This window comes from Magnolia sinica, chromosome 6 (genome assembly GCF_029962835.1).
Source record: "Magnolia sinica isolate HGM2019 chromosome 6, MsV1, whole genome shotgun sequence".
Lineage (NCBI taxonomy): Eukaryota > Viridiplantae > Streptophyta > Magnoliopsida > Magnoliales > Magnoliaceae > Magnolia > Magnolia sinica.
In genome coordinates, this window is record NC_080578.1 from 99,959,084 (window position 1) to 99,973,124 (window position 14,041).

The 14,041-nt window shown below is 38.6% G+C and overlaps 1 protein-coding gene and 1 long non-coding RNA gene across 2 annotated transcripts; both read left to right on the forward strand.

Moving 5' to 3' along the window:
- The first annotated feature begins 373 nt into the window (after positions 1–373).
- LOC131249264 (uncharacterized) lies at positions 374–9,332 on the forward strand. The gene is made up of 7 exons (XM_058249917.1): positions 374–771; positions 2,557–2,611; positions 4,032–4,106; positions 4,256–4,347; positions 6,451–6,532; positions 7,229–7,312; positions 8,896–9,332. Exons 1-7 carry the CDS (start codon positions 434–436, stop codon positions 9,019–9,021), a joined length of 852 nt encoding a protein of 283 aa, XP_058105900.1. The 5' UTR covers positions 374–433; the 3' UTR covers positions 9,022–9,332.
- On the forward strand, positions 2,618–3,980 carry LOC131249265 (uncharacterized). The gene is made up of 2 exons (XR_009172774.1): positions 2,618–3,352; positions 3,400–3,980. It is a non-coding gene; the product is annotated as an uncharacterized LOC131249265 (long non-coding RNA).
- Positions 9,333–14,041: the final 4,709 nt, after the last annotated feature.

Consider the following 14,041-nt stretch of genomic DNA (forward strand, 5'->3'; position numbering starts at 1 on the left):
CCGAGTAACTGAGTGTTTCAGTGAAGGGAAGGATAATAGAGTCTTGATGCAGCCAATCCGCACTATTGGAGCACATCATTAGTCAATCCAGACCGTTGATCTTATGGAACCTGTGCTATGCACACAAAAAGGTTTTAGATCAGATGATTACCATCACTGTAATTCTCTATCAACCGTCAGTTTTTAATCTGCTAATTGATGAGTTAAGGATGTTTAATATGAGGTGATTTCTGGTAGTCTCCAATCCATGTCAAGACTCATCTGATGAACGGTCTGGATCAGCAAACCACGTGCCATACACCCAAGAAACAGGTGCGTGAGGACAGCATTCACGTCCTGAAGCGTCAGGGCACTATAATTCCTGAAAAGAGAGAAACAAACCACCGCCGCCACACCACATTGTTCTTTCTCCGAGCGAAGGAAAAAAGATTCGATGGCGAAGATCACAGCTCAAGGGGGCCTCAAACTGCTCTTCAATGTCGACAGGCTCCCCTTCGCCTTTGAATCCAACGACCCATTTCAGTGCAGGGTTGGACGGTCCAGATTCATTGAGAAAAACCCAGTTCAAATCCACAACAGTAGCAAGAAGCTCATCAGACTATCCGGGTCTGGGAAGGTGTTCTCTGTGGGGAACAAGAGGATGGCCAGCAGTTCTAACGGTGCTGATGAAGGTTTGGACGGCTTTGATGAAGATGGTGGCGATGATGAAGGTGATTTCGAGAGAGATGAGCTAGCTTGTTTCAGAGGTTTGGTGTTGGATATCTCTTACAGGTTTGTGAGATGGGCTGTTCTATCATTTTTTTGGGCTCCTAATGTTTTCTTTCTTTCTTTTATTTATTTATTTATTTATTTATTTTTATATTATTTTTAAAGAAAAGAAAATAGGTGTCGGGCCCACGTGATGCTTGGTGTGATAACTGCCACACCAAGCATCCTTCCAAAACTGAATTCTTTCTGCATTTCCAAATAATCTGTTCTTTATATGTTAGAATTAGAAATTTCCAGAAAAATCTCTCCTCTTACTAATTTTTTAGAAGTAGGCCAGATTACAATGTTTATGTTACAATTTAATATGATGTAGCTGTCATATATATGCAAGAATCCAAATGGTCCAACTTGTGGACCACATTGTAAATGTAGCATAGGCTTGAATATATATATATATATATATATATATATATATATATATATATATATATATATATATATATATTCTCTTTTAGTAAGAAATCATATTTACTATTAAAGGTCGTTTGGATGCCTGTAAATGGTTTAAGTGGTAAATGATTTACAGCCTGTCCTGTTTGGCTGTAAGCTGTAAATGATTTACAGGTAAATGATTGTCTGTGTTTGGATAGCCTGTAAATTGCTTTTGTCCTTAAATGGAGAGCCAATCTTTGAAAATATAGCCGTTAGGCTGTAAATGGAGAGCCTGTAAATGAAATCACCGCTTTTTGCTAGGAAATCAAACGGGGCTGAAGGCTATAAATGATTTATAGGCATTTTTCAGCATCTAGACATAGACTGCAAACCATTTTCCTATAAATCATTTACAGTTAGCCCCATTTACAGGCATCCAAACAACCCCAGCTGGATACAGGGGAGTTAGGAATTGGAATCCAGGATTTGCAATCCAAATCATGTTTGGCGCAACCCTAAATCCTGGATTTCAAATCCAACTTCGATTGGACATCCTTGAAAGGGCCCCTTTGAAGGGTTCATTTGCATGCCTGTAAGTTTTTAAGATGTGATTTTCACCTGAAAGTGATTTTCAGCTGTATATCACTTACAAGGAAGTGATTTCTCACCCTGGCCCCATGAAGTCTTCTGGCACTTTTGCCTGTAAGTGACTTATTACAGGTGAATTTTCTCCCCCAAACACCACTTGCAAGTGACTTACCTATAAGTTACTTCCTACTGGCAGAACTTATAGGCATTCAATTGTTTAGATGCTTACTAGCTTTTAAGTTGTAAGTGACTCTCACTTGAATGTGAATTTCAGCGCGAAGTCACTTCTCACCCCTAGCCCCTTGAAATTTCCTGGTAGTTTTTCCTTGTAAGTGATTTACAGATGAATTTCCTCCCCCAAACACCACCTGTAAGTCACTTCCCACTTACAGAACTTACAGGCATCCAAACAATCCCTAAAATCCAAGCAAAAAGGTTGGAATGCAAAATATTGGATTTTCAATCTTCTCCAACCATCATAATTGCTCTCTCAGGCTGCCAAACACAATTTCCAGATTCCATACGATTCAAAATCAAGCAACTGAACAAATGCCAAATCTAGGATTTGGATTCTTAAGTTAGAATCTAAATCCATGCTGCCAAACGGCCTCTTAGCAGCAAAGGTTGCAAAACAATGGGCTGGGCGGGGCCTGGGCTGCCTTTAATAAATGTTGAGGGGTTAGACATGGACTTGCCAATTAAAGCCCGTCACAGGCATGGGCCATTTCAAAAGTAGGTGGGCCATTCCAAGTCATTGACATCCTTTTCATGCAAGAGTTATGTACAGTTAGTTTTGTGTAATTTTCTGATTGTGACATGCTGTGCTAGGCCTGTTAATGTCGTCTGCTGGAGGCGTGCTATTTGTTTGGAATTTATGGAGAAGGTTAGATCAATGCTCTAGTTGTTTGTGTTAAGGGATAAGTTATCCCACCACCCTGTTATTGTAAATGTACTGTAGTGGCATTCTTAAAAATATATAGTCTTCAAAAATCTCTAGAATTCTCTTAGGTCTTCTAGAATCTTCTGAGATATTGCCTTAGAGGTTTATAAATAGGAGAAATTGTATTCATTCTTTTCATCAAGAAATACAAGCCTCTCTCTGTTATTTTACATGGTATCAGAGCAGACTATCTGATACTATTCTGCTCTCCTTTCCTATCTTCCTCCTCATCAATTTCAATATGCTATCTTCTTCTCTTCTTCCCCACTCCTCTCCTTGCCTTGGTCATGGGGACACCTTGTTTCTGGCTCTAGTCTTTGGCCACCTTGTCTTCCCTCTCCTGTTGATGTTTGCCTCTAGCCACCGTCCAGCACATAGCCACCACTTCTTGTTGCAATCTCATTTGCTACTGCCCATTGCTTCAATGTCACATATTTTTTTTATCCTTTTCATTAAGAAAATACGTGACTCTATTATTTTATATGGTACTAGAGCAGGCACCACTCCCCCCCTCTTTTCTCCACTTCAAGTTTTTTGGTAGTGATCAAAAGAGGGGTAGTGTAGGGTGTGAGGAGATAAGGTGGGTGGATGGATGGAGGGAGGGGGATTCTATATATTACGAAAATGCCACTGCAGTATATTTACAAGAATGCCATAATGGAATAACTTATCCCTTAACAGTTTGTGCCCATTGCTCAATTTTTTAGTGTATGTACTAATGTTTACAAAAGCCTACCACCTCTGTCTATTATGTTTGGCAGTGACTTGTTTTCTCTAAGAAGTTCGCCTTAGTAAAGAAATGTTCGAAAGTGACATATTTGCTCGTCTTATCATGAGGCATACTGTATGATGCTTGATTGAAAGAAATGTTATTTTTTGTTCCACCCAGCAATGGTACAGGTTAGTTACACCTTCGGGTTACCTAAACTTTTCGTCTGGTGGGCCCTATCATTGGATGTGCCATGCACCAATTCTCCTCCACATGATCCTAACCTTCTTACTGGTGACTTGGAAATGGACAATTACAGAGAATGATCTGCACATAACAGGGGAGAAAAAAAAATCAAACAGTTAGCATGATCCAATTGGGAGATTCTTGGGTTCTATCTCATCCACAATGGCCCATCATATGACTAGTGTGGATCACCAAAAGGTGGTCCATGTTCATTATTGGGGGGGAACAAATGCTTGATCAAGCATTGTATGTTTCCTCTTTGATCATTATTTTTATCCATTTGCAGTGCATCTTGAAACTTTAATATATATCTTTTTGGCTCCCTCAACAACAGGAAAAAAAAAAAAAAAACAAAAACTGAAGAACAATTTTGGTGGTTTTTGATACCTTGATCTTCTTTTGATCCAGGCTGACGTTCTAGAATATTATGATCAGACTGTATCTTCTCCTTGTGGATCCTTCTACATACCTGCTGTCTTGAGGGTATGCAATCAACCCCATATTATAGAACTTGTCATCCTCATGGTGTATTTGTGGATTTCTGGTTGATTTCCACTTCTACTTTTCCTGCTTCTATTCTCAATCAATTGCATCAATCCATTTCAACTTACTAAGTACTCTCCTATTTCCAGATTCCGCATTTATTGCAGGTTGTCAAGAGAAGAAGAATTAAACACCACCTTAGTCGTAAAAACATATTTTTTCGGGACGTCTTCACTTGTCAGTGAGTACTCTGAAGCACAACTACTGTGGTGATTTTTTAAAAACATTTGCTTGGCTAAATAAAACATCTTGTGCCCATCTTTTTGGGTGATCTGAATTGTTCATGTGCTGGGTCCCACTCCCAAGGGCTCAACTCAGGACTCATTTGAACCATACCATTCCAACAAGTCAGCTGAGTTAGTATATCTTTTTTTTTTTTTTTTTAGATGAAGAAAGTATGAATTTGAGAGGAGGATTGAGAAGAAGGAAAACAAGAGAGAGGAGGAAGATGCGATTCTAACCACCTAAAAAATATATGAAATAATTAAAAATGACTCACCTAGTCGACTTGGGACTCGCTTGGTCAACTCGAGCCGGTGACTGATCGAGTCCCAGGCCAGGTCCTGGTTTTTAAACTATGAATTGGCCGACATCTTGGCTAAAGGTGGTGTGTTTGGATCTTCTTTGTGTGTAGGGAGCTCATTCCGTCATCCTTGATGTATGTTTCCTAATGTTTTAAATAGCTACGCTATGTAGCATGTAGCTTATGCTATGTCTCGTAGAATGTTTTATACCATAGCTTAGCCTTAATGCTACGTAGCTTATGAAAGTAGCTTAAGTTGTCTGTAGCGTAAGCGGCATGATAATTTGCATACACTACATTCTACATGATAATTTGCATATGCCACATGCTACATAGACTACAATACATGCTATGTAGCTCATATTATGCTAATTTTTCACTACAACATTAAAATCAATTAATGTTTTCAATGATTTGTTACATTTTTCTATTTTCAATAAAAATTAGTTAACTTTTCAATGCTTTTAGTAAAATAATATAAGTAACAATATTGAATCAGTTTTGTTGCTCTTTCTTTACCTCTGCACTTAATCATTGCTCTTTCTTATTACTTTAGGTTGCACCAAATATCATGAAATTTAACAAAATTTCATTATTTATCGATCTAATGTAGTGCAAAATATCATGAAATTGGTGCAACCAAGTGCAACCTTGATTAAAAATCTAGAAGTAACATGTAGCTTATGCTTGGCACTATGTAGCTTATGCCTCACGCTTTAGAGTGGTGAACACTATGCTACACACCATTTTCTATTTAAAAAGCTGATATTTCCTTGCCATTTTAACAAATTTCATCATCTCAGATAAAACAAAGGGATCTCAACTCTTAAGTCTGCAAGCTTATCCATCTATGAGGTTGCATGTTGGTAAGAAGTGAAATCTGGAGACAATATGCAGTGTTTCCCAGCATCTAGATTATAAATCACAAGGAGTCATTTCCTTAAGCTACCTAATGGCATTGAGGAAGTCTTCTTCATTCAATGATGTCGAGCAGGGTGCATTGTTTAGAAGCTTAGTCCAACCCCTCAGCAAATCCTTTTGTTTGCTGCTCTATGCCATCCACACGCATACTTCAAGCTGAAGAAGTGCTATTTGTGTGTAAATAATGACCTTGAAGATGCCTACTCATCCCAATCCGAGCTTTGCTAAGCGCACGTGTGTGAAATAAAGCTCATGTACATGTGACACATGTGCCTCCTTGCCAACTAGGTGTGAGTTCCAATCCACCCATCAAGTTGGTCTGACCTTATGCATCTTTTCCCATAAATAAAATCTGGTCCACTTAGCATGTGGGCCCTAATATTGGAAAGAGGTGGATGGCCTACAAAACTTCAGCCAAATTTGTCAGAGCTGCACCTTTTTTTTTTTTTGGGGGGCAATCTGATCAGTGGTCAGCCTGATTCTTGGGGCTAGGGCATCAGTATAGTGGTGCCTTCCCGATGAATGGATTGGATCTTGGACAGATTGTGCCACGTGGCACATGTGTGGGCTTAGCAAAGCTCTCCCAATACATGCTCCACCGTATCAACCTCTCATTGCTTTTGGATTCTGTTTAGTTTCTAGTTTGTGATTCTACCAGATTTCTCGGCGCATTGCATGTAATTCATGTTCAATAAAGGAATGAGAAATGGCTAGTATTGTCCTATTGCATTTTGATTATGAATGCATGTTTACCTATCAGTTTTTTGATGGTTTATGATTTGTTTGTTTACTTCCTAAAACATTGATATTAATTTTGCACGCCATCCCTTTTGTCAACAGATACTGTTCTTCTCGTGACAACTTGACCATTGATCATGTTTTGCCGGTTTCACGAGGTGGTGAATGGAATTGGGAAAATCTGGTATGCGTTATAGTTTCTTGTAGCAGTCTTCTTTTCGCATTCTGTTTTCTCATTGATATACTGAGTATCGGTTGTTTATCATCATTGACATCTGAATCTAATAACCGAATATCACAAGGAATCTTAGTTTCAGTATCAATCTAATGCATGTAATGTGTTAAGCAGATCAAGACTTTAGATTGAAGTTCTCCTTAAATGACAACAATTCACTGATAACTGATAAGTGGTTTGATCAGCCCCACGTGGACAATTGGTAAGAATTAGACCTTGAAAAGATATGGAGAATGGAAGGTTTACTCTCGTGTTTATTCCAAAAGGTCCATACAACCAATATTGTCATCATCATCTAAGCCTTACCCCGAAAAATTGGGGTCGGCTCCATGAGTCCTCTTATGCCGTTCCACTCTATCAAGGGCCATAACTTCACCATATTATAGGACCAGCAAAGTAAACATGAAACACCGCTATCCTCGCTCTCCCATATTAAAATAGTTACATAACTATCTATGTCTGTGCGTGCATGCTCTGTGCCACTCTCCTATATTAAAATAGTTACATAACTATCTATGTTCATGTACTTGTGGAATAAGTAGCTCATCTTATGCAACTTACAATCCAAACGCCCCCTACATGATTTTCTTCCTGATTGCTTGTTTAAGGCATCCCTTTGTTCTTAACATTTACATTTTGTTTCAGGTTACAGCTTGTGCAAAATGCAATTCAAGAAAAGGGCAGAAGATTCTGGAGGAAGCAAACATGAAGCTGATTAAAGTCCCAAAGGTCAGCCACCTATCCATCTACACCATTGCTTTTCTTATATAAGAATTACTGAATGCCCCCATGGTGCTCTCCACATCTGCTGCTCGCAGTGTTGTCCAAATCATACAATTCATATCATATTCACGATTTGAATTTTATATCATATCGTATGGGCATATGATTCAAATTGTACACCCAAATTGCAAATATTAAATAATTGTACAATTATCGTACAAATTGTGCAGAATCGTATGATAATTGTAGAATTTTGTAAATGGACCCAAAATTACATTAAAAAGAAATTTTTTTATTTTTTATTCAATTTTTTTCTTCTTTCTTTTTATCCCTCTGCTTTTAAAGCATGAAAAAGGCTCCTTCCTATGCTTATTCATTTTTAGCTTCTTTCAATTTACCCATTTTTTTTTTCTTTTTCTTTATTTTATTATTATTATCATTATTTTTTTTTACCCTTTTTACCATTCTACACATGATAAGTATAATGTGTGCATGTTCTCAAATGATAACATCATGAATCATGATATGCGATTATTTTTTATGGCATATTGACGGGCAATGGATTGCTGATGAGTTTTTTTTTTCCTGATTTATTTGTATTTTTTCATATGTTCTCATTTCTTTTTAAGAAATCTGAAAAAAATCTTACGATTGACGGTATGATTTGTGATTCAATACATGATTCAACCCCTATTACAATATGCGATACGAGAACGACATTGGCTGCACGTGATTTGTATCCATGTGGGATATTCGGGCAGTTCATCAGGTGGGTCCACTGTGTAGACGACCTGGACCTTAAATCAGGTCAGTTGAATCACCAGGTGGGCTGCATGCATACATTGAATGTGGACACATGCAACTTATCTTAAACAGTCCATTGTTTTCTACATGCATAGTGCACCGCCTGATGAGTTGATTGCCCTAGTTTTTTTGGGCCAGGTCATCAACATGGTGGGGCACGCCTGATGAATCCGACACACATACCAGGTTGGCGTGTATGGTCACATGTAAAGGTGTGTGCATGTGTGCTTATGGGAGAGATCCTTGTGTAAGATAATCTTCATGTACTGGAAATGAGCTGCTTGCTCCCATGTGCTAAAACTGGGTGATTCGACTTGAAACTTGGCTGAGTCAACTTGACGGGATTTCTGGTCGAGTCGCTAAGAAACTTGCTGATGATGGAGATGAGCTTCTGACTCACCAAGACTCACTGAATCATCTTGTCAACTTGGTTGACTCGACCGGACTCGGCAAGATCCAAACCAAGTCACTCGTTGAGTTAAATGTTATTTAAACAAACACCCAAAAAAAAAAAAAAAAAAAAATCAAAGCGGGAGAAAGGATTCGAAGACCTGACCTCACAGCTTAGCTGGACACGCAATTACCACCTTGCCATGCATTGCTTTTGATAGTATTTTATAATCATACTATCATAAACATCTGTTATTCTAAACATTTCTTAGTCTAATCATTAAACATCAAGATGATTGAAGTAGAGTCTCTGGGTCAATCGGACCCTGCTGGACATCGAATCGAGTCGAGTTTTCAGGTTTTTGAACTATATATGATTACCCTTGATACCACAGGCCCCAAAAGACTTCGACATACTGGCAATACCCCTGACAACAGCAGCACTACGGATGCTCAAGATGAGAAGAGGGATGCCTGATGAGTGGCGCCAGTACCTATCAACTCCACCTTCGGACCGCTGATGCAAACCGTCCGGACCACCCAACAAACATGTATACAGAAGGCCTGTGTATATCTAGTGTTAGGCTCGTTGCGGGTCATGTCACATGGAAAGTCTGTCATGCACCCGTTCATCAATATATGTAAGTCTTGGTGTGCTCCCTCGTGCACACGAGTCCATTTCATCATTTATATACAAAAAAAGGAAAAAAAAAAAAGGAAAATCCTCATCTAATTGAACTTCTTCAAATTCATGTATATCAAGTGTACCTTGTATGATGCTACTTTGACCTCTCACCTTTACTAAATTAAGTGCTATTAAGCTTTCTTAACATTTTTTACAACTTAATACTAGTATTTATCTATTCACTCAGTCAATCCCTATAAAACGGTTGATTGTGGTAGTTTCAGCTGTCTTTGTGATTTAAACAAACTGATAGTGTTTAATCTCATCTGGGTCCATGGGTCCATTAACTCAGACTTTTTGCATCTTGTTTATATGGTCACCTTTACCGTTGAATACATCGAGTTGTAGAACTTGGTAACTCTTACTTGAAACTCAGCTGACTCAACTTGACTCTTTGGGAATTCGAGCTAACATACTTCCTTCCAGAGTGACTCGGTACTGACTCGTCAGGTCGGCTCATCGACTTGGTGAACCCATGATAAGGACGGCACCGTCCTGGGTGAGTCCGGGGTCTCACCTGCGGTCACAGCCGAGTTCCGCTCACGAAGTCTTACCTTTTCTGGACAGGTTCATAGATTGATACAAAAAGCAAGTTCGGCCAATTTAATGAGATCCTTCTGATAGAGAAGCCCATTTGAGCAACGGATGGTCTAGAATTGATGTGATGATCACATGGAAAAGCATGTACCTGATGGGTTCAATCCGTCCTGGTGTGACCACTTGAAGATTTTGATATTCTGATAAAAATATTTTATAATAATCATGGAGGTGGACCCCACACCATGTGATCCATCGATGTTTATCCATTAATCTTTATTAAATTTTGCACAAATGTGTTCTTGTTGATCTGATGGATTATTTATAAGGCACCGTGTGTGTGTGTGTGTGTGTGTGTGTGTGTGTGTGTGTGTGTGTGTGTAATTATAATTGGAAGGTATGAATTTGATATAAAGTAGTTTGTCCCCACGCCAAAATGCTCTCTACCTCTTAGATCGGTAAACTCCAATAATACATCCAAATGCATAAAATAGGAAAAAGGACATTACCAATGACACACAGAGGAGAAGAACACAAGCCATTCTGTTCTTACTTACAATACATTTCTCAACGATACTTGAAATTTAAAATACCAAAATTACAAAAAATAAAATAAAATAAAATAAAAAAATCCAAAGTCCATACTAATGAGGAGATTACTGCTGCCGTGACATCGAAGCAACCTCTTCTGATTCTTCTTCTGCCCTTCTTTTCATTCCACGTCCTCCTACTTTTTTAAAACAAAGGTGGGAGGAGGGTTTTGGTGTTGGGATCATCCCACTCCAATGCATCCCACCACTCTTTTCTTCCTTTGATATGCCCTTCTACAACAGATGTTGAGTTGCCCAAGGAAAGAGGGATCTTCTTAAGCCGATGGCAATATTCTATACCAATCCTATTCAGGGAAGGGCAAATGATTACCCGCTTACAAACGCTTTTCAATTTCCCTAAATCTAGCAAGCGAAGAACCCTCAATTTAGAAAGTATGATGGTATCGTTATTATTGTTGTTATCACCTTCTTCTTCAACCATTGCTCCTCCTTTTATCACCTCCTCCGTCTCACTGCATCCTGTAATACTGATTTCTTCGAGGCATGGAAGATGCTGAAACAATTCAAGTGACATGAGATTCTCCAATACCTGGCATCTGTAGACATTCAGCTGTGTGAGGCATGAGAATGATCCGGGGGCAAGACTCCTTCACACAGGCCCTGCAAATTCAGAAGCTCGCTTCGAAATAGGGACTGTATCGAGGGTAAAGACGTTATGGTGCTGTCATCTCTCATTGGCAACAACCACTTGATGCTACTGTTCCTGATCCTACATATCTGCAAGCGTTGCAAGCGAGAGAGGCCAGGTAAGCTTGACGGATCACATCCATGCATCTCTAACTTGACAATACTATCAGGAAGCACTAAGGAATTACAACCAACAACATTTCTCTCTTCAGCAGATAAAACATAAAGCTCTTTGAGGTTGACCAATCATTCCATCCCATCTGGTACTTCTTTGATACAAGTATCAGAAAGGTTCAAAATTCTTAGACGCTCGAGCTTTGCTGAGGACGGCACCTCCCTTAATCTCATACAACCATTTAATAAGAGCGCATGTAGGTTCTTCAAGTTTGAAACTGATTCTGGCACATACTCAATTTGAGTGTAAGAGAGGTCGAGAACTCTGAGGCTGTTCATGCTATTGAAGAAGCAATGAGAAATGTTGCCTGAGAGAGGGTTCATTTGCAGGAACACTGTGGAGAGTTTTGGGCAGTTCGGTTTGCCTGAAAGCATTTCAATTTCACTTCTCATGAATGATATTTTCTCAGCCTCTTCAGTAAATTCTTCAACACCAATTGATCCCTTTATTTCGATACCAGTCTTGACCATGAACCGAGGGCTCTTCCTTGTAATGCTGATGGCCAAATCTCTTATTAAATCATGCATTACTGGAGGACCATTAATATACTTCCTTACCAACATACATACATCATCAGTCCATTCAATATTGTGTGGCCTTTGTTGACTTCCTTTTCCGAGTCTCCCATATCATCTATCAATCCTTCTGCCATCCAATAACTAACCAGCTCCTCAGTAGAGAATTCATAGTCCTCGGGAAATAAAGCACAATACAAGAAGCAAGATTGAATACTCTCAGATTTCAGTCTATCATAACTAAATTTCAAAATTGGAAAAACTTCATCATTCATGCCTTCTATCTCTGTCGTTGAGCATTTTAACTCCTCTAATGCATTTCTCCATTCTCTAACGTCATCATTTTCTCTCATTGCACTTGCTGCTGTAATGATTCCAAGCGGCAAACTACCACATTCTTCAGTCACAAGTTTCACAATCTGTTCTACTTCTGGAGAAAGCACCACATCAGCCCCAAGCTTGCACTTGAACAATTCCCATGTTTCTTATCTCGAAAGAACCTTTACTTCAAACTTTCGTTGGCAATTCATGACTCGGTAAACATTTTTTGACCGAGTAGTCAACACTACTTTGTATGCATTGCCTTCAAAAATCCTTTTTAAAGGGAAATGGTTTCCACATATCATCTAAGAGGATGCAGAACTTCTTCCTACGCTTCAGAGCCTGAAATAATTTCATTGAGCTTCTCATTCGATCCTCTTCATAGGAAAGTTTCAATCCTATTGATCGTGCAATACCTTTTTTGTAGTCTCTCAATATTAGCATCGTGAGACACGGCTACCCAAATGGTAATGCCAAATATTCCAGCACTCTGTATTCTATTGTGGATGTGGGTCATGATGATCGTCTTGCCCACGCCCCCCATGCTACAGACACCAATAGTTCTGACCTCATTATCCATCAAGGACTCCCAAATCTTTTCCAAATTTCTTTCAGTTGTCGTTCTTCCTACTAGTTTTGTTGTGGGCATACTTCCCATTTCAGGTAATAGATCGCCAAATAACCCTTCTGAAAATCGACCTTTCTCCCTAGTCTTCACCACCTCTTCAATTTTCTCTATGACAAGCTTTCCCAATGCTACACGTGAGCGTAAGAAATCTCTCCCTACTTTATAATCCTCTTCTATTGTGGTCATTTGGCTTGTAATCCTTTTCACATTTTCCATGCATTACCTCCACCGTGTTCAGTTCAATCTTTACATTGGATGCCCAGGTTCTTAACTCTTGCATTTGGGTTTTCAAAACATCAAGATTCTCTTTAAGGTTACTAGCGTAGTTGTATTGATCCCATGCATTCTTGGCAGTCTCTTAGATGAATTCCATAGCCACTCCTGCAATAGCAATTTAGAAATTTAAAATTAACAATTATTGAGCTTAAAAAATAAATAAGTTAGGGTGTGTTTGGTTGCACCACATTTCATGAAATTTGTACTGATCATAGTTTAAAAACCCAGAAACTCGACTAGACTCAATGTTAATAGGGTTGGGTGAATCAACTAGGAGACTCAATCCAACTTGACTCGGAATTTAATAATTATAAAATTGTTATATTTATAATTATAAAGAATATTTAGAATGGTTAAGTCGATATCCAAACACTGTTGACTGAGAATTTAATAAATAATTTTTTAAAATTATGATTATAGAGAATATTTAGAGTGGTTAAGTTGATATCAATACTTCTTAAAGCGCTTCTCTATTTTCATTCTCTTTTCAGAATTAGGGAAGCTTTTTAAATTTTTTTTATTTTTATTTTAAAATTTGTTTTGTGAAAGACAGAAATACCCGTAAGAATACTCTCAGTGTATCAGTAATTAAGGGCAGTTCGCAAGGAGAACTACTGTTTACAAGGTTTCAGATTTTGCCAGTACCCAAGAGAAAACAGTGGAAGGTTGGGATTTTGCTAGCTGCCCAGGAAAAAAAATAAAGGTTGTGATCTTTTCTTGGAACAAGCTTCAGATTAGCGTTGATACAACACATCCATCACAGATCCTGCCCATTCATCAGAGAGGATGCACCCATATTAGGTACAAAAAATCAAAGTAGCATATATACCCATCAATTGAGCCACACAACCACGACTAATTAACCTAAAAAACATCAAAGTAGCACACCTGTTAAGTGAGCCAGACATGCACGGCTCACTTAACACGACCTCAGAAAAAGTTGATGTTTTTTATTGGGTATTGGCAAAATCTGAACCCTTGTAAGTGTTCACACCCCAAGTGCAGGGTTGTGATGTAGTAATAAACTCGGTAAGACCGAGGTCGAATCCACAGGGACTGATACCTGTACGTTATCTGAAACCAAGTTGAACTAGAACTAGACTAAAATGTGATCTAAACCAAATAGAATTTAAGAAATAATTGTGGAACAATTATCTAAAACTTTA